We start from the raw sequence: 26,281 nt of genomic DNA, 5'->3' as shown, positions 1-26,281 counted from the left end.
AGCCATGGCCACTCCAAGGCACTCTCCCTTTACATCTGAGGAGTGGTGGAATGGGGAGTGTTGTAGGGAGAGTAGCCTTTGATCCTTTGCCACTCCAGTGTGGGGGGATGGGTTCTTTCTCTTTTGGTTTAGCTGTTGGAAGTTGACCTTAACTGATCTTAGGTTCTCTACCCCCAAATCTTGGTGTGTGTGGGTAGTTTGACACTCGTCTGCTTGGGCAGATGCTCGTATGCTTCCACAGAATGGATATCGTGATGGTGGAAGGTTAGTTGATGCTATAAGTGAAAATTACCGAATCATGAGTTACTTTAAAGAAGGAGAGTTGAAGGATCTCCTTCTGCATGTTGGCTGGGGCTTGAGGTATATTCATTCAATGTCTTTGATTCTTATGGCTAAGGAACCTTGTAGTATTTCCATGTCTCAAACCTCAATCCCCAGTGCTGCCTCTGAAGGAGATCAAGATGACTGGGCATAATTCGTGATTGTAGGCATGTAACCAGGATCCCTAACCCACAAGTTGAAGAGACTGATGGTCTTTTCTTTTCTTTTCTTTTTGCAAATGAAGTTTTACAGGTGAATTATACCATCTACCAAAGGCAGATATCTTGCACTTGCCCTCACAGTTGTCTGTGCTGCTGGTCTGTGCTCTTCGCAGGAATGGAGACCAGTGCCATGGAATCAGAGAGAATAGATTACCTCGGATACCACAAGTGCTTTCCCAAGAATTTACAGAGTTGTTCAAAGTTATGATTCATCCAGATTCAGAGAGAAGACCTTCAGCAATGGCAGTCATAAAGCATTCACTGCTGCTGTCCACTTCTAGGAAGAGTAGAGAACCACTATGTATAGGATTGAATGTTGAAACGTTCAAAAATACACTTTTACAAAAATAACTCATGAGAGCATAGATGGTAAAAGCTGCAGCTGAGGAAGGAGCACTCTTCACTGACAAGAGGCCACTAGGTCCACCACGCAGAGGAACAGAACATCTTATTAGAAAGAAAACAAAGTGCTCTGTCAGCCTTCCAGTATACTAAACTACTCATTTCCCACCTACTCATCCCGCAAAAAACACTATGAGAAAAGCAAGCTAGGTCGAAATCACTGCTAGAATCGAATTTGCAATTACTCTTTCTATTGGTGTCAGTGGTTTTACTGATTAGGACTTTTATTTTGAATTACAGTTGAAAACCGTATTTTGACCATAACTTTTTCAGGCTTTTCTATAGTCTTACCAGTCTGTCTTCTGTAAAATGTCAGTCACTGGTGGATATTAACGCAGCCTTTCCAAAATTAACCGCTGTGGTGGTGTGTTGCTCTCAGTATGCTGTCGCACTGTAATGAAGGTATCTTTTCCCTTGGTGACCTGAAGAAAGGACTCAAGGGAATGATGACAAACATATTCTCTCAATAAGGCAAATGCTAAAACCACTCATTCCTACTCAGCCTTCAATGTATCTGTGTATGAAATTTCTCTCTCTTTCTCTCTCTATACACACACAAACACACACTCATATATATATATATTATATATATATATAAGTGAATTATACTTGTATATCCAACTGGGAGCAGTTTGTAGGCATTGCATGAGACATGGGATAATTCTAAAGCCTTATGAATTTGCTATTTCAGTTTTGTCTTTGCTGTAAACTTGTAGCATTAAACAATCACTGTTGTTAATAGGCTTCTTTTTGAAACAAATATGTAAAGTGTACAGCTGGTCCTGATGAAAAGCAGCTATTGGCCTTTTTTTTTTTTCTTTGAACTTTAAAGCTTTGGAATTTTGTATTAATCCAGTACAATAATTACTGAGTTTTCTAATTTTGTTCTGGTGATATACTTCCCTGACTTGTAGAAAAATACCTCTTCCCTCCTTCCCAGTTTTGTATTTGATCGTATTGTTAGTCTGTTGTTCAATGTTTTGCCTGGTTTCTCTCATGTGTATGTGTTTATAAACTCATCTTGGTGATCCTCTACACAGCTGTTTGTAATGCCAGAATTATTTCTGACATTCCAAGTTTCTTACAAAATAGATTTTTTTGTCTGTGATTAGCCATTTGACTACTAATACTGGCTAATGTATTTTGCAAAAAAAAAAAAAAAGAATTTGTCCATTTTTTTCTCACTGATTTTGACGTAAAATGTTTGCATTTGTCTTTGACTTGTGTTTTATTAATATTGACTGGCATATTAAAAGTCACCATGAGCTCAACTTAATTGTCTAGAAAAAAAATGAAAAAGGGTTTGTGGGTTGGACTACCAGGCAGAAGGCCTGGTGTGAGCACAGGTGTGGGGTTAGGGAACAAGCACAGACATGCTGAGGAGGAGAGAGAAAGTGATGACCAAAAACAGGAAAATCCAAAAACCCAGAAAGTCAAGCAGCCAAATGAAAGTCTTTTATCCTGCATCAGACATTTAACCTCATAAACACTGCAAGTGAACATTGTCTTTTAGAGATAGTGATAGTTCTTATTTTCTTGTAATCCTGTAAAGGAAATGGATTTTTTACATTAGACTGTCCCCAGGAAATTTTTTCACCAGCCTGTCCCCAGGAATTAATTACAATGAAAATTTATCCCAAATTAGAATATTATTTTTAGTAAGGCATCCTTCTGGATTAGGCTGCTAGGAAATTGAGTTAGTTACTGTCAGTCATTCATACCCTGCACAGACATTAATTTACCAGAGCCTTGGTGTGGAATGGGAGGAGCTCATTATGAGCAGGACTGGATGGTGGCCAGAGTGTGAAGGGGACAGAAAAACACAGAGAGGCTAAACCTGGGGACAGCTCCAAACCTAGAAGGCACTGTTATTATGCTCATTTTACAGAGGAGGAAACTGAAGCACAGCCAGGTCAAGACCACACTGCCCAGAGTCGAGGAGCCAGGATCTAAACCCAGTCAGCTTGCCTTGTCATCAGAGCTCACATATATAAGCTTGTTCTGTAGTTATGCAGGATTGCACTGTGGTTAAGCACACAGACTCTGGGTTCACATTCCAGCTGCTCTGCTATTTCCATCTGTGTGACCATGGGGAAGTTACTTGCCTGTGATCAGTGTCCTCTGTAAAGTCAAGATAGTAGTACCTGCCTCATGGAGTCCCTTAAGTGAGTTAATGGTATAACATGTTATGGTGGCATGCACACAGTCACCATCAGTAAATATAGCCTATTATGCCTGAACCCCAGATGGGCACATGTCCTTGAAAAGTCTAAAGTTCAGAACTCTGAAATCTAGCCTGTGAGATCCTGGAATCCTCCAGCAGCATTCTAACATCTCTTGGCTACAGAATTGTATGCTGCTTCCTAGGGCTGGAAGGTGTATTTGTATTAATATAGTGTAATAATACGGCCATGTGTCCACCTAGTTCATCCCTATAGTAGGCAAATAAGGTGATGTCAAAGCCTTGCCTGGGTCCAGCCCTGGTAACCTTCCCTTCTCTCTTTCCTGCATACTCTCTCACTCATATTCATACATACCCTACAGGACTGGTTAGCCTGCAGAAAAGAGAGGAGGGTGAGGAGAGAAGGTGAGTGGGTGGGTGGGTGCACTTGTCCACTCAATTGTGCTGCCTCTTGCTGTGCTGAACTTGTGGGTCCAGGGACTGTGTCTGGACCTGAAGGGGTCTTACTCTGCCTTTAATTTTAAGCCTCAATTTGCTTATCCTGGAGCTTTGTCCCCCACCTGTGAGCCTGTCTCGGTGTGTATCCTGGATGACATGCACCCCCTCGGCCAGGATTGAATAGACTAGGGCCTGATCAAGAAGCCATAGCAGATGAGAAGAGCTTCAAAATGCACTTTATCATGCTGGGGTTTTTTCTGCTGGCTGTCTGCGCCTTTCTTATGAGCTATGATTGGCTCCAGATCTATGGCACCTTCTGAAGCTGTCATGGTGACTGAGGGCATCATTTGAAGCATGTCACTGCTATCCCAAGGTAGGTTGTGCTGGGGCTGGGTGGAGTTATGAGGTCTGGAGACTATGCCTCTATTTCATGCATGGACTCTCCATCCGTCAATCATCACCTCATTCTTTGACTTCCTGTTTACTTCTTTCTGCTTCCCCTGAGGATCCACACATCCATCCGTCTTTCTATATCTATCTTTTCATCTACTCACAACATATTATCCATGTGTTTAAACCAAAAGTCAAGGAGTGCTATCCACCTTACAGTCACTCCTGCATTCAGAGTAGAGTTCTGCCCTTATCCTTAGGTTTTTGATGCCTTCTGTAGTTCCATTTTACAGCAGAAAAGGCTGAGGCTGAGAAAGTGAGGTTCTGTAGCTGAGTGGCAGTTTGGATTGGCGATCAGATGTGCAAATGTAGGCATCATTCTCTTTGAGTTCTCCACCTCAGGGTCCCAGAGCTGCTTAGTTTTCTGGGTGGGTAAGGTCTAATGTTGATGGGATGCATTGAATAGTGCTCTATGTTTTGGAGTCTTAATGGATTCCTAGCCCTAGGAATGATTTAATGATGGGAAAAGCATTGGTTTGAGAATCTTGTGCTCTAGTTCCAGCTCTGCCTTAAACTTTGTGTATTATCTTTTTCTTTCCAAGCCTCAGCTTTTTCATCTGCAAAATGGGACTCAAGCCCCTATTCTGCACAGCCTCAGGGTATAAAGATCAGAGAGGAGATGGGATATAGGAACATTTTGTGAACTCTAGAGTGTTGTGAGTGAAAGCCTGCCAGGGACTGACAACCCTGAGGAAAGGACATGCCAGCTCTCAAATCAAGTTTCTTCCTCTTTCATTTTTAACTTCAGACACAAAAATATTTTTTTCTTGAAGTACATGCTTAAGAAATTCCTGTTGGTCTCACTTCCATGGCACCTCATAAGATAAAACCCACTGGCTCAGAATTCCAGACAGCCACTGGCAACAGAGTAGCACCTGCTTGAGATGGGTGAGACTCCCTGATAGGAGAGGTGAGCCGCCATTTTTGCTCTTTGGATAATGCAGCCATTGCAGCCTGTGGGCTTTGAAGAGTCCTAATGATCCAAATGAGGAAGAAACCCCATAGCACAGCACAGCTGCTTTACCAACATGTGGCCAACTTCTTTAAATGGGACTCCAATTCATTCCACTCACTGGGTGACTCCTCCCAGCAGAGGCCTCCAGGCACCCCCACCCATATTCTATGTCAGAATTCTGATTTTTGTCTGGGATGGAGTGCCCAGGGAGAGGGGCCAGGCTGCCATCTTTGTCTTTTGGGTGACTCAGTCATTCCAGCCAGCAGGCTTTGGAGAGTCCAAGCTGACCAGGGTAGAGGTGGTGCCTCACCATTGGCATTGCTGTTTTGTTGAGGCATGGGTTGACTTTTTCTTTAAATGGGACCCCAATTCATTCCTCCTTACTGGGAGTGTCCTCCCAACCAGAGATTCCTATCACCCCTGTTTATGTTCTAAGTCCATCAGAGTTCTAATTTCTTTGAGAAGGAATGCCCAGGAGGGCATGGTGGGCTATCACTTTTGCTGTTTGTGCATCTCAGCCAATGAAGCCTGTGGGACTTGGAGTGCCCAAACCAATCAGGGGATGAAGGAATCCCCAACACAGTGTTTCAGAATTTTCTCCTTAGCTAAAACTGGGTTCTTGTCACATGACCAGGAAAGATTAGGCTCACCAACACACTGATGGATAAGCAGCAGAATTTATTGGGTGAAAAGGAAAAAGGAAAAACAACTCTCAGCAAACCAAGAGGGAATCTTGAACATCAGGCAACCACACAGGAACTAAAGATGCCAGGCTCCTCCCTTCTGCAAAAGGTGTAAACGTTCCGTGGCTCCACTCCACTCTTCCAGCGTGCAGGTGGGTAACTAGTCCATTGCAGGCATACTCATACAACGCCCTGGGCAGGTTCCCTCAACTGCCTCCTGCATCTATCATCTTCCACCCTAAAGAAGTACATCTAACTTCCGTTAGAATAAAGATAAGGATGAAGACCAATCTTAACTGCTTCCTGCTGACAGGGGGTACTGTTTTCAGAAAACAGCAGTCTGATCTCCCTCAGGGGCTTATCTAAGGGTTCCTGGCAAGAAAAGGTTATTGTTTGAGGCTCCAGTCTGTTTGCATGATGTTTTGGACTTTGATGGCCTGAAGCTGAAGAGACAAACCAGGTTATTAGAAAACATGTATTAAAACAAAGCAGTGGTGGGGGTAAGGACAGCTTAAAAATCCCAAAGCCTTTTACCAGTTTGCTCAGGGAGAGGGAGGCCAAAAGCCCAGCTGGCAAAACAACTTGCATGCTTTTGTCAGCATGTCAGTCTTCTGGCAAACCCTTTTGTGAGCGCAGTCCTAAGCCAACCAGTTTAAGGTTTTGAAAATTAACTTTTCCTAGTTTGGAGGATGCATCTGAAGTGAGTGTCCCATATTACAGAGACACAATTACCTGTCAGTGAAGAGGACAGAGGAGGAGAAAGGAAAAAAGGTATTTTTTTCTCAAGGGAGTCCCAGGGATTCAGAATGCAATCAAAATAGGTTCAGACTGAAGATGAATGGCTACTCATCTAGAAAGAGGGGAGCAGGCATCCCTGGTTCTCTTCTCTTCCTAGAAAATACTCAGAGTATGTGAGGGAGGAAAGGAAGAGCATCTTCATTACCTTTTCCATCCTTGTATCCCTAAGTCCTGGTGACTGCAACAGGGTGCTGCCCATGGGTGTCAATGTGGCTTTTACCCACATTAACAGTGAGGCCTAGGGGGTGGAATATCCACTCTTACCCCCATACACTCTATATGCTCTGCTCTCAGGAGTTTGGAGTTCCCTAAACCTCATTTATGCCATGGGTACAAGAGATTACCTTTATCTATGAAACTGGAAGTTTGTCTTAATCAGCAGGAATTAGTCGTGCTCACCTACACTGTGCCTTCTAATCTCCATTATCATCTGCCTCCTAATCCCACAGATCCAGTTTTCTTTCCCAGGGCGTTGACCCGAAAATTGGAATTGAGATTGGGACAAAAATGTGTCTCCGAGTGGTTGCATAGACTGTCATAAGCGAAATGCTAAGGTGAAACTGTGGAACAGAGTCCTCCTTTAACAAGGGAGAGAAAAGGATGTCTTATGACATACCCAGATAACTAGTGGCTATAGTTATGCTTGCTAAGATTTAGGTGGGCACCCTATTTATTCCTACCACCTGACAGGATTTGCATAATAATTGTCCAGAACTAGAATATCGATCCAGGTTTTTACATTACCCATCCCTTTTGTTCCTTCTGAGCTGTAGCCAGAGATTGATGGTTGGTTTATAGGAATAAGCAGGTTTAATCTAAAATGTAGGCAAAAACTTAAAGACAACCAATGAGTCTAGAATTCAATGATGATAAGTATTGAAACTGAATTTCTCTCTCTTGGGAGGCCAAGGCGGGCAGATCACGAGGTCAGGAGATCCAGACCATCCTGGCTAAAACTGTGAAGCCCCATCTATGCTAAAAATACAAAAAATTGGCTGGGTGTGGTGGTGGGCACCTGTAGTCCCAGCTACTTGGGAGGCTAGGGCAGGAGAATGGCGTGAACCTGGGAGGTGAAGTGTGCAGTGAGCCAAGATCATGCCACTGCTCTCCAGCCTGGGTGAAAGAGTGAGACTCTGTCTCAAAAAAAAAAAAAAAGAATTTTTCTCTCATTTGTATTAAAAAACCATGGGCTGGGTGTGGTGGCTCACAACTGTAATCCCAGCACTTTGGGAGGCTGAGGCAGGTGAATCATGAGGTCAGGAGCTTGAGACCAGCCTGACCAACATAGTGAAACACCATCTCTATTTAAAAAAAAAAAAGAAAAGAAAAACTAGCTGGGCATGGTGATGTGTGCCTGTAATCCCAACTACTTGGGAGGCTGAGTCAGGAGAATCACTTGAAACTGGCAGGTGGAGGTTGTAGTGAGCCGAGATCGTGCCACTGCCATCCAGCCTGGGTGACAGAATGAGACTCCATCTAAAACAAAAGGTAAACAAACAAAAACTATGATAGGACAGTGTTGTTTGCAAAATAGTCTTCAGTCATATACTTGGCCTGATTATTTGCATAAAATACAGCAAGAATAATTATTTCTATATAGGCCTTTTAGATTGGCTTTGATGGAACTCTGTACCACAAAGAATCTCAGACAGGACTTTCCAAAGCTAAGCCCAACCATGGGTTTATATTCTCAAATACCTGTGACTTGGGTAAACTCCTCTCTTCTTGAGGTCCCAAGAGCATGTGGTTCCTAGGCCTGTTGGAAAGTGACATTCTTTACTCACTGCAGGTTAGGAACCTTGTATGGGGACTGTGTAACAAAGTATAAGGCCCATTTTTCCAAGAGGCTTTTATCGTCTCTACAAGTCAAGCTTAACTCCTTAAAGGGAAATGTACCCTTCCAGTCAAAGCCTTGGTGAAACAACCAGTTTCTCCAGTTGTATCCTGTTGAAAAAGAAAAATGAATTCTTATTGCACTGATGCAAACAACTATATTGTCATAAGTTAAGAATACTCACAACTAGTTTTGAAGTTCTAGAGAAGCCAGGCAGAGAGAAAAAGATAAATGTGCCCAAATTTTCTTCATAGGAGTATACCTTACTCAATTATTAACGGTTATAAATAGTTCAAAATAAGTTTCCTTGACTCTGAAAAACAAAATAAGAATTAGCAATGGTCCAAGCATAAGTAAATAATAATAATAATTTCAGTTTTCTATTAGTTCATTTAGCTAACTCTTGTTCTGCTTGATACTTGTGAACTTTATTTCAATGTCATGATCTCCAAAGTTATTTGGAAACCTGCATTTGAGAGCACCTGTAACAGTTCTGTAGCTTCTTATAAACCATCTCTTGAAAAGGATCTAAACAAGACAACGATCGTCTTTGAATAACAAAATGTCCAGGGTAGTTATAGTCAGAAACACAATTGACAAAGAAGTTTGATAATCTCTCTGGTTTACAATAACTTAACATAAAAACCTTAATTTTGATAGCATATACTCAAGACATTAGAATATTAGAAATCCTATACAATTTTGGAACATAGATTAGTATCATTTACCAAAATATAACCTAAAGAAAACTGAACACCATTTTGGCAATCCTACGTAACTAAATATGTCAAATAATCTGGTTTATCTCTTTTGGATACTCCAGTGGTGCTCTGTAGCATTCAAAAGTCAGGCATGAGGAAAGACAATTTTGAAACTGAAGCTTGATTTTGGGAAGAAATGTTAGAGGTTTAAAACACTTGATGTTATGAAATAATTCCAGATTACCATGTTATTTATTTTGTCACAATTGTTTTAAAAAATTTACAAAAGTAAAGCCCTTTTATAACACTTCACAAATTTTTCTAAAGAGCAGATTAGTGCCTTAAGAGTACCTTGTTGTGCTATTATTTAAATGCTTAATTTACCAAAAAAACATATAATACCCTTTGTAATTTAATGTTCATAGACAAAATTTCTTTGGCAAGAATGAATTTTATAGAAACTTTTTATAACTCGTTTAAACTTTTAGCTTTGTCTTATCTAATTCAGAACAATCCTTTAACCCTAAACAAAAATGTGTATTTTGACGACTTCTGCTTTTTACCAATAATTGCTAAGTCTGTTTTTAGTTCTCAATGATTAAAGTCTTGTGAACTTCAATGTACCACAGCTTTTACCTTCCCTTCAAAAAATATCTGACCCAAGAACTCGTTTTTCTCTAGGTCAATTACAGCTTTATAAAAATAGACATTACATAGATATAGCACATATGTAACTACACAGATAGGCAAAAAAGAATCCAGTAGCTATAAGATGTTTTGTTTTCCAATCTCCTAATTAGATTATTGGCCTCTCATGCATGTATTAAGAGTGGAAAAACAAAATGGAGAAAATGGAGAAAACTGAGAATTCAGCAAAACAAGGTCCAATAAAAAAAAAAAAAAATGCCTTTAAATATACCTATAACTTGGGCCAGGCACGGTGGCTCATGCCTGTAATCCCAGCACTTTGGGAGGCTGAGGCAGGTGGAACACAAGGTCAAGAGATTGAGATCATCCTGGCCAACATGGTGAAACCCTATCTCTACTAAAAATACAAAAATTAGCTGGGTGTGGTGGTGTGCATCTGTAGTACCAGCTACTCGGGAGGCTGAGGCTGGAGAATCACTTGGACCCAGGAAGCAGAAGTTGCAGTGAGCCGAGATCACACCCCTGCACTCCAGCTTGGCTACAGAGTGAGATCAGTCTCAAAAAAAATAAACAAAATATGTGTGTGTGTGTGTGTGTATGTGTGTGTGTGTGCATATATATATACATATATAAGTGTGTGTGTATATATATATATGAAATTTGGATATGCACTTTTAATTAAGCTGAATGTCCTTTAAGAAAATTCTTTTAAATTCCCCATTACCTGCTTTAGCTGTGCCAAGCAGCCAATATTTCTGGCTTTCAGACTTTCCTAAAAGTAACTGTACAGGTGAAACCAACAAGCACCAATTAAGGTTATGATTTAACTGTGAGTTTCAAAGGGGTTAGCAGTTCTCACAAAATCTATTTTATTATTATTTTTCTGAGATAGAGTCTTGCTCTGTTGCCCAGGCTAGAGTGCAGCAATCTTGGCTCACTGTAACCTCTGCCTCCTGAGTTCAAGCAATTCTCCTGTCTCAGCCTCTGAGTAACTGGGATTACAGGTGCCCACCACCACGCCTAGCTAATTTTTGTATTTTTAGTAGAGATGGGGTTTCACCATCTTGGCCAGGCTGGTTTCGAACTCCTGACCTCGTGATCCAGCTACCTCTGCCTCCCAAAGTGCTGGAATTACAGACGTGAACCATCGTGCCTGGCCACAAAATCTAAAACCTTTAAAGGCAACCCAGAAAAAGGAAGGTTTAAGATAAAACTCAAGAGTTGTTCATGAAGAGAAGATAATCACCAAATGGCAAAAGTCACACAGATACCAACTCACAAGTACTCATTCCTTTACCCAGGACTGAACCCAGGCTGCAGAGGCTAAAGCAAAATATTGCCATGTGGTTACAGGTCATGCTCCCAAGGACATAAAATAAAATGGAGGCCTGCAGCAAAGATTCCTACTGACCAAACAGGAAGACATGCAAAGGGCACCAGATTGTATACAGCTTAAGACCAACTTCACAATTTTTTTTTTAATAATTAAAACTTTACAGAGAATATACACAGTGATACTTGGTGTACTGGCCTAGTAACATGTTCTTTAAAAGGGGGGGAAACCCTCTCACTTAAAAGTTAACTGCTAATGGCGTGGAGAAAATGAATAAAAAAGGTTAAGGGTAGGACAGGGAAGCTTCTTATGCAAATGGATTATTTTCTCCAGGGCTCGAACAGAGCTGGAGTCCTTGGTCAGAGGAGGGGGAGAAACTGCGGATAAGTGGCAAAGAACTCACTGCCCAAGCCATGCACTCTGGCTCCAACCCAGAGGGTGCAGGGGAGTGACCATTCACTGGTCCATCTCATGTGCACCTGCGACTGTTGGGGTGGGTTGGTGTGCTGTTTCCTCTATTCTCAGAAGTACAAGGATGAAAAGGCTTAGAAGCAAAAGGGGAAAAGATTCTGGGTTTGCATCTTGCCCTTCCTCAAGGCCCATGTCTGGGCACCACCATATTTTAGAATTTTCTCCTTAGCTCAGCTAAAACTGAGTTCTTATCATACTAAGGAAAGATTAGGCTCCCAGTCACCCTAAAGGGTGAGGAGCAGAATTTATTGGGTAAAAAGGAAAAGAAAACAAACAAACAGTCAAACAAACAAACAAAAAAAACCAACCTCTCAGCAAAGAGCAAAGTGAGAGGGATGCACAAAGCGTGAACTTTCCATTGGCTCCATCCCATTCTCCCAGTGCACTGGTGGGTCTCCAGTTTATTGTGGGCTTGTGCAGACAAGACCTGGGCAGGTTCCCTCATCTGCCTCCTGCATCTATCAACAGCACAGATGCTCTACCAAAACACAGCCAGACTTTTTCTTCCAAACCATGGCCTCCAGCCACCTCCTACAGATGCATTCAGGCAGGGAACAGGTCAGTATCCTCCTAGGATGGAGATCCCAGAGGAAGGGGCAGGCTGCTATCTTTGCTGGTTTTCAGCCTTCCCTGATGATACTTCCAGGTACTGGAAAATCCAAGGTGACTAGGGCCTGGAGTGGAGCCCCAGCAAACCACAGTCACCCTACAAAATAGTGGCCAGATTGTAAAAAAAACAAAAAAACAAAACAAAACAAAACAAAAAAACCCACAACAACCCCATCCAAAGGTCAGCAAAAGATTGAAGGTAGATAGGTCCTGGATTGAATCCCCCAAAGTTGGGCTTTTTGTCCACACAGCCAGCCAGAATTCTGTCTCATGAGAGCTTGTGATTTTCACTGAACCTGGCCAAGAATTTTTCTTATGTATGTACCCCTTGGCTCCTTTCTAGAGAATTTCTCTTCTTGGCCAGGATCCCAGTTCAGAATGTTAATAAATGATTTCTGTCCCAACTTCATATAACAATTGATCAATCTGCCCAGGCTACTTTAAACAAGCAACCATGACTAGAAAACATTTTTATTTTTATTATTTGGACCTGGATTATAGTAACAAAGTAAAATATTGTTAAAGATCTGATGATATGGTCTGGCTCTGTGTCCCCACCCAAATCTCATTTTCAATTTTAATTCAAATTGTAATCCCCACATTTTCAGGGAGAGGTATCATAGGTGATTAGATCATGTGGGTAATTCCCTTATGCTGTTCTCATGATAGTGAGTTCCCACGAGATCTGATGGTTTTGTAAGAAGCTTTTCTTTCCTTTGCACAACACTTCTCTCCTGCCACCATGTAAAGTAGGATGTGTGTGGTTCCCTTTCCACCATGACTGTAAGATTCCTGAGGTCTTAGCAGCTATGCAAAACGCTAAGTCAATGCAACCTCTTTTCTTCCAAATTAGTCTCAAGTATTTCTTCACAGCAGCATGAAAATAAACTTATCAGTAAGTTGGTACTGACGCAGTGGGGCACTGCTATAAGGATACCCAAAAATGTGGAAGTGACTTTGGAACTGAGTAACAGGCAGAGGCTGGAATTTTGGAGGACTTATAAGAAGGAAAGATGTAGCAAAGTTTGGACTTCCTGGAGACTTGTTGAATCGCTTTGACCAAAAAGCTGGTAGTGATGGACAATGAAGTCCAGGCTGAGATGGTCTCAGGTGGAGGTGAGGAACTTGTTGGGAACTGGAATAAAGGTGACCCATGCTATGCTTTAGCAAAGAGACTGGTGGCATTTTGCTCCTGTCCTAGAGATCTGTGGAAGGTTGAACTTGAGAGATAATTTATGGTATATGGCAAAAGAAATTAAGCAGCAAAACATCCAAAAGTTGACAGAGCATAAAAGTTTAGACAATTCACAGCTTAATGATGTGGTAGAAAAGACCCATTTTCTCAGAAGAAAGTGAAGCTGGCTGTAGAAGTGAGGAGCAAATGTTCATCACCAAGACAATGGGGAAAATGCCTTCAGGGCATGTTAGAGACCTTTGTGGCATCCCCTCCTATCACAGGCCTGGAGGCCTAGAAGACAAAAAAAATTTCATTGGCTGGGCCCAGGAAACCTTGCTGTGTGGTCTCAGGACTTGGTTCCCTGGATTCCAGTCACTCCAGCCAAGGCTAAAAGGGGCCAAGGTACAGCTTGAGCCATTATTTCAAAGATGTAAGCTCCAAGCCTTGGCATCTTCCTCATGGTGTTGGTCCTGTAGGCACACAGAATTGAAGTTTAGAACCCTCAGTTTAGATTTCAGAGAATGTGTGGAAATGCCTGGATGTCCAGGCAGAAGTTTGCTGCAGGGGCTAAACCCTCATGGAGAATCTCTGCTAGGGCAGTGCAGAAAAAAATGTCGAGTTGAGGCCTACACACAGAGTCCCCACTGGGGCATTGCCTACTGAAGCTGTTTGAGCAGAGGGCAAAGTCCTCCAGACCCAAGAATGGTAGATCCACCCTCAGCTTGCATTGTGGGCCTGAAAGTCACAGACACCCAACACCAGACTGTGAAGCAGCAGGGAGGGAGACTACCCTGCAAAGCCACAGAGGTGAAGCTGCCCAAGGCTGTGAAAGCTCACCTCTTGCATCAGTGTGAATTAAATGTGAGACATGGAGTCAAACAAGATCACTTTAAGGTTTAATGACTGCCCTACTGAATTTTGGACTTGGGTGGGGCCTGCGGCCCCTTTATTTTGGCCAATTTCTCCATTTGAAATGGGTATATTTACCCAATGCCTGTACCCCCATTATATCTTGGAAGTAGCTAACTTGCTTTTGATTTCACAGGCTCATAGGAAGGGACTTGCCTTGTCTCAGATGAGACTATGGACTTAGACTTTTTGGGTTAATGCTGAAATAAGACTTTGGGGATATGTTGGGAAGGCATAATTGGGTTTTGGAATGTGAGAAATATGTGATTTGGGAGTGACCAAAGGTGGAATAATAAGGTCTGGCTTTGTGTATCTACCCAAATTTGATCTTGAATTGTAATCTGAACTGTAATCCCTACATTTGGGGAGGGAACTCACGGGTGCTTATTAGATTGTGGGCGTGGTTCCCCTACGCTGTTCTGGCATGATCTTGGCTCACTGCAACCTCCGCCTCCCGGATCCAAGGGATTTTCCTGCCTCAGCCTCCTGAGTAGCTGGGATTACAGCGCCAGCCACCATACCTGGCTAATTTTTGTATTTTTAGTTGAGATGGGGTTTCACCATGTTGGCCAAGCTGGTCTCAAACTCCTGACCTTGTGACCCGCCCAACTCAGCCTCTGAAAAATGTTGGGATTACAGGCGTGAGACACCACACCCAGCCATCTCTTTCCTTTATAAGTTACCCATTCTCAGGTATTTCTTCGTAGCAGTGTAAATACAAATGAATATATCTGGGTTTAGTTTCAGCTGACAAAACAAAGTGAGGTAACTTAGGGAAAGAATAAAATACCATAAAAATAGAAAATGTTCAGGGGTTATTTGCAGTCTGATATCTCTGTTTCAGGAGGACCTGTTGGTTTGGGCCTTGCACAACAAAATGGTGATTACACAGCCCAGATGCTTTCTTAGTTCTAATTTCTAGCACTTTTAAAATTGCATTTTCCTCTTTTTTGCTTCCTTTATCCTCTCTTTTTTTTACATTATTTCCTTTGTTTTTTATGTCTCTTTCTTTTGTTCTCTTTCCATTTTATGTGGACATGAAAATATAGGCAAGGATAAAATATACATGGTGTCTTGTTCTGATTAAATGACACAATGCCAAAAAATTATAAAATAAAAACACAATTCAATAAAGCAAATTAACTTACAAATCTACCACGGAGAATTTATCTTCCCTAACTTCCAACATTCTGGGTCTTTGGGTGTGAGATTGGGCCAAAAGTAGACAAATGTCTTCAACTTGTGAAAGGAATTTTTATTGTCCTACCAACTTGACAATGATATATCTAAGAAGATAAACCAGTTGAAGGTAGGCTAACCAGTGGATACGAGTTGTGCAGGAGACCAGAAAAAGGCCAAGGAAACACTTTGAACTCTTTCTCTTGCATCTCGGCACTATCTCTGATGCCAATCCACACACTCACAAACACACCACAGACACAAATGCATGTTTCTCCGTCAGGAGATGTAATATTGTTATGCTGTCAATACTTCTGAGTATTGCACAAATTCAATGTCATCCTTATTAAAATTCCAATGTTACTTATTTGGCAGAGATATTTTATATAATTCTAAAATTCATGTGTAGTCTCAAGGGAACATGAATAGCCAACAGCTTTAGAAAAGAACAAAGAAGTACCACATCTCATGATGTCAAAACAGATTCCAAAGCTACAAAAATAAAACCAATGTGGTAATGGCATAAAGAAACAAACAAACAAACACATGACAGAACAAAGAACCCAGAAACAAGCCTGTGCAAATATTATCAAATAATCTTCTACTAGGTTACTATGACCAAATAGTGAAGAAAAGGTCAGACTCGCCAACCAATGGTGTGAGAAAACTCAACGTCTAAATGAATGAAAAAAAAAAAAAAAAAAAGAAAGATAATGAACTTGGACCTTTCTCTTCAATGCAAACAAAACATTTTACATACACTAAACATAAAGCTTAAAAAGACATAACTCTTGAACACTTAGAAGAAAATATAGGGAAAAGCTTAGTAACATTGGTTTTGGATGGCTTTTGGAGTATCACATTAAAAGCAGAAGCAATAAGATAATTAGAAAAGGTACTATATCAAACTTTCAAAACCTTCTGCACATCCACACATCAAGGGAAACACTAAGTGGAGTACAAATGCCATTCACCATTTGACTTCTGAAACATAACCACCACCAAGGGTGAATAACTTTTTTTAAATGGACCAGTGTCTTCAAAGACATTTCCTAAAAGAAGTTATGCAAATGACCAAGAGGAATTTGAAAAGACAATCAAAATCACTTATGAGAAGAATGCAAAGTAAAATCTTGAAGTCTCATCCATTAGCATGGCCACTATTCAACAAATAAAAAGTAATCAATGTTGTCAAGTATGTAGGATTTGGAACCTCTATGCACTGCTGGTGGAAAAGAATAATGCAGCCCTCAATAAAAGTAGGATGCAGGTTTTCCAAAATATTAAAAATGAACTGTGGCTCATGCCTGTAATTTCAACACTTTAGGAGGCTGAAGTGGCAGAATTACTTAGGCTCAGAATTTTGAGTTCAGCCTGGGCAACACAGTGAGACCCTATCTCTCGAAAAAATACAAAAATTAGCCAGGTATGCTGGCATGTGCCTGTAGTCCCAGCTACTTGGGTGACTGAGGTGGAAGGATCATTTGAGCCTGGGATGTCAAGGCTGCAGTGAGCCATTATTGCACCACTGCACTCTAGCCTGGGTTACAAAGTGAAATCCAATCTCAAAAAAAAAAAAAAAAAAAAAAAAAAAAAAAAAAAAAAAAAAAAAAAAAAAAAAGAAAAAGAGAAAGAAAAGAGAAATTATACCATCCAGGTATACTTCTGGGAATCTATGTATTCAAAGCAGGACCTGGAATAGATATTTGCATACACATTTTTAAGAGCATTTTCCAACCCTCCCCCCACAAGAAGGTGATAGCTACTTAAGTTTCTTGATAAATGATAACATATGGCATAAGTAGGCAATGGAATATGGCTGTATCTTCAAACAGCAAATTATGCACATGCTACAACAAGCATAAAACTTTAAGACATCATATTCAGTGAAATATACCACAAACATAGTGACAAAGAGTGTACAATCCCATTTATATGAGCTATCTTAAGAAGAATGATGTTTAGAAGACATTCAGAATTATAAAGTACTCCTGTACAGATGGAATAAAAAGATGTGAATGCTTGGAGCAAAGTCATCTGCTACCTGGAGAACAGAACTTCCAGGCACCAGAGGACTGCAAGCACAGATGACAACAGTGACAGCAGCAAGGGCCCTGATCAGAGTAGTGGTGGTCTGAGTACATTTGGCATGCACCAGTGTGCCAGAGTCTGGGGCCCACACTGGGGACTGGAGTTGCCCTCCATAATTCCAGAACCAGGTCCTGGTGTTTCACTTCATGTTCCACCAATGCCCCTGTGGACAGTAAATGACTTATCTCAATTAAGTGATCTAAACATTGCATTGATAAGCTATAAATAACCTCAAACACTTCAGTTAAAAACAATTTACCACATTAAAAAATTTCAAACTTCTAATCAGAACGTAGAAAGTCTATGAAATTACATGGCAAAAAGAGAACAGTGAGAAGACTGTAGCCATAATACAAAGAAGAAGGGCTGTGAGGCATACATAGCTGGGAATAAACACAGCTATCCCAAAACTGAAGATAATTAGAAAATAAAATCAGAGATACTCTTTAAATTCAGAATGAGTCAGTTTTGCAGCCCGGGAACAGATGTTCTCTCCAAATGCAGACTGCCATTTCTTCACTATATACATTTTCATTCTCTCACTTGGAGCTACAAACTCACTCCAGAAAGATTATTTATGGCTAATTATGGAGCATTTATTACACACCCAGTACTTTCTTATGTTTACTATATTCATCAAAACATCCCATGAATTATAAAGTTTTCCCAGTACTTACCTGAACAAATTGGCACAATAAACTCATTTATGTCAATTATAAATAGTGAAAGGCATAATTAAACAGCTCATATAGGGTTATCCAATTAAAGCAATAAAATGAAATGTTCTAACTAAAATATAACTTAATACATAAATTGTGAACTTGCATCTAAAAATTTTGTGTGCACTACTAAATTTTATAAAACTGTAATTTCTGACCAGCTCACATAATACTTCATAAAAATTTAAAAAACGTAAGAAAGAAGTCAATTATAGCTTCTAGCATGAGTAACAGACAAATAACAGAATTTGCATGGGGACAGTCTCAACAATGGTCCATTAAATTTTACAGTAATACAATATAGATCTGGTTTCAGAATATTTTAGGTTTCTAGATTCCTAGTAAATTATCCACCTTATTAAAATAATCTTTGTTCCAATATTGCAATTTTCTTTGGAAAATAGATACAAACTCTCACACAAACACAACTGCTGGTCCCATAATTTTCTTACACCTAAATTTTATCTTTAGAGCAATATATTTACATATTTAACTCCATGTCAATCAAAACCAAAGTCTGTGTTTATTTGCAGAAAGAGATGCTGCATGTTTAAAGATAAATATGGAACTTTTAAAAAATCATTAATGACTTATAAATGTGTGAATTATAATTATACTTATATAGTTATTATAATCATAAAACAACCTGTAGTAAAAAAAAAAAAAAAAAAATTGTACATTTAAAAATAATTAAAGTGGCCGGGTGCGATGGCTCACGCCTGTAATCCCAGCACTTTGGGAGGCCAAGGTGGGCAGATCATGAGGTCAGGAGTTCGAGAATATCCTGGCCAGCATTGTGAAACCTCATCTCTACTAAAAATACAAAAATTAGCTAGGCATGGTGGCACGTGCCTGTAGTCACAGCTACTCATGAGGCTGAGGCAGGAGAATTGTTTGAACCTGGCAGATGGAGGTTGCAGTGAGCCAAGATTGCACCATTGCACTCCAGCCTGGGTGACAGAGCAAGACTCTGTCATAAAATAAAATAAAATAAATATAAAATAAAATAAGATAAAATAAATAAAAAATAAAAAAAATAAAAAAATAAAATAAAAAATAAAAAAATAAATAAAGTGTATTAACTGGACTGTGTGTAACACAAAGAATAAATGCTTGTGATGAACAACTCATTTACTCTGATATGATAATTACATGTCACATGCCTGTATCAAAATAACCCAAATAAGCCATAAATATATACACATACTATGTACCTACAGAAATTTTTAAAAATTTAAAATAAGAAAAATAATAAAAGTTTATATAGGAACAATATTCTTCAATTTATTTGCTGTTTAAAGACACTAGAAGAGAGAACTAGAAATATCATTCAACTATGTTCCTCACCAGTGTGAATTCGCTTGTGTACAGTAAGGGTTGAGGGCCGATGCCACATTGTTCACATTTGTAGAATTTCTCTCCAGTATGAATTATCTTATGTTTAGTAAGGGATGAAGACCAATTGAAGGCTTTGACACATTCTTCACATGTGAAGGGTTTCTCTCCGGTATGAATTCTCCTATGTTTAGTAAGGGTTGAGGATAAGTTATAGGCTTTGCCACATTCTTTACATTTGTAGGGTTTCTCTCCAGAATGAATTTTCTTGTGTTCATTCAGGGCTGTGGACCGAGTAAAGGCTTTGCTGCATTCTTCACATTTGTAAAGCTTTTGTTCAGAATGAATGCTCCTGTGTATAATAAGGCCTGAGGACTGGTTAAAAGCTTTGCCACATTCTTTACATTTGTAGGGTTTCTCTCCAGTATGAATATTCTTATGTTCACTCAGGCTTGCGGACCATACGAAAGCTTTGCCACATTCTTCACATTTGTAGGGTTTCTCACCAGTATGAATTTTCTTATGTTCATTCAGTGTTGTGGACCGTGTAAAGGCTTTGCCACATTCTTCACATTTGTAAGGTTTTTGTCCAGAATGAATTCTCTTGTGTAATATAAGGGTCGAGGATTGGTTGAAAGCTTTGCCACATTCTTCACACGGGTAGGGTTTCTCCCCAGTATGAATTCTCTTATGTTTAGCAAGGTGTGAGGACCGATAAAAGGCTTTGCCACATTCTTCACATGTGTAGGGTTTCTCTCCAGTATGAATTCTCTTATGTTTATTAAGGGATGAGGACCAAGTAAAGGCTTTGCCACATTCTTCACATTTGTAAAGTTTTTGTTCAGAATGAATGCTCCTGTGTATAATAAGACTTGAGGACTGGTTAAAGGCTTTGCCACATTTTTCACATGTGTAGGGTTTTTCTCCGGTATGAATATTTTTATGTTCATTCAGACTCCTGGACTGTCTAAAGGCTTTGCCACATTCTTCACATTTGTAGGGTTTCTCTCCAGTATGAATATTCTTATGTTCGTTCAGGCTTGTGGACCATCTAAAGGTTTTGCCACATTCTTTACATTTGTAGGGTTTCTCTCCAGTATGAATTTTCTTATGTTCATTCAGAACTGTGGACCGTCTAAAGGCTTTCCCACATTCTTCACATGTGTAGGGTTTCTCTCCAGTATGAATTCTCTTATGTTTAGTAAGTGATGTTGACCTATTAAAGGCTTTGCTGCATTTTTCACATTTGTAGGGTTTCTCTCCAGCATGAATTCCTGTATGTTGAATTAGGTGTGACATGTAAAATGATCTGCCACATTCTGTACATTTAAAGGGTTTCTCTCCAGTATGTCTTGTCTTATGTTTGTTTGAATTTGAAAGTTTACTAAAAACTTTAACACATGTATTACATTGAAATATTTTACTTTGGGTAGTTGACAAGCATTGATAAACTCCACTATTAACTCCTTTCTGCACCTTACACTCATTCACATGTTTACAGCCCTTTCTTAATTGTAAATTCTCATATCCACATTTCTCGTATCTTCTCAGTACAAGTTTTTGGAATGAATCTTCTATCCCCTGCACTGGTGAAAGGTCTTGGCTGAAAGGAGAACACATAGCTGAAAGAAATAAAAATAACAAATTATCCTACTAGATTCATATGAATATACTTTACAATATAGAAAATGTATACAAACTACATTAGTAAGATAGCATAACAAAATATCACAGGCCATAATTTCTTCACAAACATGTAACAAAAATATACTGACCAAAATGCCTTCCTGCAAAATCTGTAAATGAGTTAATTGTATGCAATGCCACAGGTAAGCACAATACTAAGAACCACATGGAACAGAAAGGAAAGTTTGTTACATTTACTCACCACAGCTTTCCTCCTCCCCAATATAGCATTGTGCCTATAGGAGTAAACTGTTAACTCCTGGCTTCTTACTTAGAAGAAAAATACTGATACACATATCCTTACTTCTGGCTTTTTGGGGTCTTTACAAAATCTGGTTTCTGTCTCCAACAACACAGAGAGCTGAGAGAAATGGTGCTATGGGTCAGCTAAGACCAAATGCAAATGTTTCAGGAGCAGGCTGCAGTGTTAAATACAGGGAATAGGTAGAAGAGTGATTAGAGACCATAAGAAGAAACATGAACAATCCATTTTAACTGAAAAACAAACACAAAATTCCAGACAAGATACATCCTTAGAACATGTATGAGAGGCTCCCATTATCTCTGTCAAAGACAATTGGTTTCAGACCATGTCAGGACAAAGCAACACTGAAATGATTGTGACAAATACCTTTTTGTTAATGTTCAAATAACAAACGTTACAATATATACAAAATATCAGGGCAACATGGCCCAATTAAAAAATTTAAAACTTTTCAGAAAACCACCATAAAACAACGAAGATGCAGAAATTTAAAAAATTTAACCTGAATAATCCTCAATGAGCTAAAGGGGAACACATACAACTAAAATATAATAAGACAAATGAGATTATCGATGAAAATGTTAAAATATAAAAAAAAAAATTACAGAGGTGAAAAATACAAAACTAATGAGTGAGAAATTTCCAAAAGTAAAAGAAGGATGTAAAAAATGAAGAAGCTCAATGAACTTCAACTAGGATACATACACACAGATTTATAAAAAGGCACATATATAAGCAAAGTTTTCAGAAGTCAAAGACAGAGAATCTTAGGAGCTGCAAGACAAAAGTGATGTGTCATTTATAAGGGTGGTCTTAGATAACCAGCGAATCTGTCAACAAAATTTTTTTAGACAAGAGGGAATTGTGATATAGTTAAAATGCTGAAAGAAAGATAGCTTGTAAGTAGGAATAATATGACATACAAAACTGTCCTAAAAATGAAGAAAAAGTAGTGCTCTTTCAAGATAACCAAATGTTAAAAAGTATATTAGCACAACACCTGCCTTACAAAAGAAATGCTGAAGAAAGCATCTTCCACTGAAAATAGCATGATGCAAGAAAACAAAACATATGAAAATAAGTAACTTTTTGGGAAAGACATGAACATATACAAATGTAAGGTTCTGTACCATTATCATGATAGTGCAGAAAACATTTTAATTATTCTCTAAAATTTTAAAGACCATAAAAATGATCATAAACTTTTCATCACAATCTGTTAATAAAAATACAACATAAAAATATAATTAGTGACATTAGTAACAAAGTCGAGGGCAGATGTAATGAGGAAAAATTTTCAAAAGCAACTGAAATTACCAGTTTAAAATGTATTATTTTAACTTTAAGAAATTTTATGTAATTTCCAAGATACCACAAAGTACCTGTACAGATACATAAAAAAATAAGAAGTAAAAATCTATCAATACAAAAGTCAAAAGGATGCAAAGACAGAAAAAGAAAATAAGAAACAAAAATACAATAACCAAAACAATAAAATAACACGAATAAGCCTTTCCATTTCAGTAAATTATTTAAATATTTATGAAGTAAGCTTTCCATTGGAAATACATGCACCAAATAAATTTATTTAAGAAATCAATAAACAAGATACAACTTTCTTTCTCTCTCTCTCTCTCTCTCTCTCTCTCTCTCTTTCTTTCTTTCTTTCTTTCTTTCTTTTTGTTTTGAGACAGAGTCTCACTCTGTCAACCAGGCTGGAGTGCAGTGGCATGATCTCGGCTCACTGCAAGCTCCCCCTGCCGGGTTTATGCCATTCTCCCGCCTCCACCTCCCGAGTAGCTGGGACTACAGGCGCCTGCCACCACGCCCAGCTAATTTTGTTTTTGTATTTTTAGTAGAGACGGGGTTTCACCGTGTTAGCCAGGATGGTCTCGATCTCCTGACCTTGTGATCCACCTGCCTTGGCCTCCCAATGTGCTGGGATTACAGGTGTGAGCCACCGTGCCTGGCCACAACTTGCTTTTCTACAAGAGTCACTTGAGATCTAATGATTAAAGGAGACTGAAAAAGGCAAGAGGAAAGAAAAAACTTTATGCAAAGAACCAAATTGAAGAGGTCAAAATTATATTACCCAAAGTACATCTAAAATAAAAAACTGTCCTATTTCATAAAACTTATTTTAACTAAAAGCTCATAAGAGACAAAGAAGAACATTATATTAGAAATGTTCATTTAATAGGAACCCCTGAAAAACGTGTGTATATACATATATTTGTGTGTGTGTCTTATATTAGGGTTCCAAATACATAGAGCAAATACTGACAGAAGTAACGCAAGACATAGAGAGCAATATAGTTATAGCAGGATATTTCAATACCTCAACTTCTGAAATGAATAATCAGAAAAGAATACTCATAAGGAAATAGAAGACTTCAAAGCAGTATAAAACAATTATGTCTAATAGAATTGTAGAGAACACTCTTAAACAAAAGCAGAATACATACCCTTCTGAATAGCTCATAAAATATTCTCCTTGATAGACCACCTGTTAGGCTACCAAAAAGTCTTAACAAATGTTTTAAAATAGAAACTTTATAGCTTACTTTTAATGACCAAACTGGAATGAGAGTAGAAACTAATTAAAAAAAGAAAACTGGCTGGGCGCGGTAACTCAGGCCTATAATCCAAGCACTTTGGGAGGCCAAGGCAAGCGGACCACTTGAGGTCAGGAGTTTGAGACTAGCCAGACCAACATGGAGAAACCCCATCTCTACTAAGAATACAAAATTAGCCAGGTGTGGTGGTGCACGCCTGTAATCCCAGCTACTCAGGAGGCTGAGGCAGGAGAATTACTTGAACCTGGGAGGCAGAGGTTGCGGTGAGCTGAAGATCACACTGAGATCACACCATTGCACTCCAGCCTGGGCAACAAGAATGAAACTCCATCACACACACACACACACACACACATAAAAGGACATTTATAGAAATTAAACAACATAAACTTTAGCATGCTATTGTTCAAAGTTTCAAATAATATGAGATATCTAGACTGTTCGATGTAATCTACAGATTAAATGCAATCTGTCAAATTTTTAATTAAATTTTTGCAGAAACAGAAATAGCAACCCCCCAATTATAGGGAATTTCAAGGGACAATGAAGCACCCCACAATCTTCAAAAAGAGAAACAAATGCACCACAGTTCATGATATCAAAACATATACAAAGTTAAAGAACTAAAAAAATCTGGTATGGGCATACAGGTGAACAGCTATATCAATAAAATAAAAAATCCAGCAAAAATACACACTCACACACATACGGTCACATGAAGAGTAATTTCTACCCTCATAATTATTGTAGCATTGTTACTGAAAGCAAATAAATGAAAGCAATGCAAATTTCTCTCACCAAATAAATAAATAAAAAATATTACAATATTACTCCAGCTTGTAAAAAGCAAAAAGTATCATAATGAGGAAAGAGAGAGACCCTCTCATATTGTTTTATACTCAGTATATGTTTTAAGAAAAAACAAGGAAGTAAAACCAAAGACAGGCAGCCTGATGCCAGACCCAAAATCAGGCCTGGGCCTGCCTGGCCTACACCCAGTAGTTAAAAATCAACTCATAACTTAGAAACCAATGTTATTCATAGATTTCAGACATTGTATAGAAGAACATTGTGAAACTCCCTGCCCTGTTCGGTTTCACTCTGACCACCGGTGCATGCAGCCCCTGTCACGTATCCCCTGCTTACTCAAATCAATCACGACCCTTTTATGTAAAATCTTTAGTGTTGTGAGCCCTTAAAAGTGACAGAAATTGTGCACTCAGGGAGCTTGGATTTTAAGGCAGTAACTTGCCGATGCTCCCAGCTGAATAAAGCCCTTCCTTCTACAACTCCGTATCTGAGAGGTTTTGCCTGTGGCTCGTCCTGCTACAATAACAAGTATAATAAAGATAAATCTTGATGACATTGTGCAACATGAAGTCAGCCATGAAGAGAAACTGTATGAATCAACTCACATGAGACACCTAAAGCAGTTTGACTCTAAAACAGAAAACCGAATTATTTTTGTAAAGGGCCAGAAAACAGAAAAGGTAGTTACTTGTTTAATGAGTACTAAGTGCTAGCTTTGCAAAATAAACATATGCTAAAGATATAGTGAGTAACAATATCAATATAATATGACTAAGCTGAATATTAAAAAATATTTAAGATTGTAAAGTTTACATGTTGACAATCAAAAATAATATCTAAAACAGATACAGTGATAAGACGGTTTTTGAAATTATCTTCAAATCACAAAAGTGTTTCTCTGACACATAGAAAAACATAGATTTATAAATAAATGGAGGGTAAAAGTAGAAGAATTTCAATGACTACTCACCTAGGCAGGGTAAAATCACCATTGCATACAAACAGAACAAGTATACAACTCATAATAAGAAACAATATACATACAGATAAACAGACTCTTATAGTGGAAACAGACACATCACTGACCTATATTTGATTTGTGTCCCACACTTAGTGTACACAGTGAAATATTGTCATACGCAATTATAATATAAAATGAAAACATCCTAAGTTTTCTGCTATTGCAGCCATAAAAAAGAATGAGTTCACGTCCTTTGCAGGGACATGCATGAAGCTGGAAACCATCATTCTCAGCAAACAAACACAGGAACAGAAAATCAAACACCACATGTTCTCATTCATAAGTGGGAGTTGAACAATGAGAACACACGGACACAGGGAGGGAACATCACACACAGTGGCCTGTTGAGGGGTGGGGGGCAACAGGAGGGAGAGCATTAGGACAAATACCTAATAAGTGCAGGGCTTAAAACCTAGATGATGGGTTGATAGGTGCAGCAAACCACCATGGCAAATGTATACTTACGT

The 26,281-nt window shown here is 39.0% G+C and overlaps 1 protein-coding gene and 1 pseudogene across 1 annotated transcript; one reads left to right on the top strand and one right to left on the bottom strand.

Moving 5' to 3' along the window:
* Positions 1-202: 202 nt before the first annotated feature.
* LOC103247305 (wee1-like protein kinase pseudogene) lies at positions 203-2,215 on the top strand (annotated as a pseudogene).
* A 3,412-nt stretch (positions 2,216-5,627) lies between these two features.
* Positions 5,628-25,665, bottom strand: LOC140711193 (uncharacterized). The gene is given in 2 exon segments (XM_073014099.1): positions 5,628-19,510; positions 19,513-25,665. Coding segments are annotated over 2 exon segments (1,623 nt in total). The 5' UTR covers positions 21,077-25,665; the 3' UTR covers positions 5,628-19,451.
* Positions 25,666-26,281: the final 616 nt, after the last annotated feature.

The sequence above is a fragment of the Chlorocebus sabaeus genome, unplaced genomic scaffold, assembly GCF_047675955.1.
Source record: "Chlorocebus sabaeus isolate Y175 unplaced genomic scaffold, mChlSab1.0.hap1 unalloc_scaffold_279, whole genome shotgun sequence".
NCBI classification, from domain to species: Eukaryota; Metazoa; Chordata; class Mammalia; order Primates; family Cercopithecidae; genus Chlorocebus; species Chlorocebus sabaeus.
The sequence above is the reverse complement of the archived record's forward strand: the minus strand, read 5'-3'. Positions and strand labels throughout refer to the sequence as shown.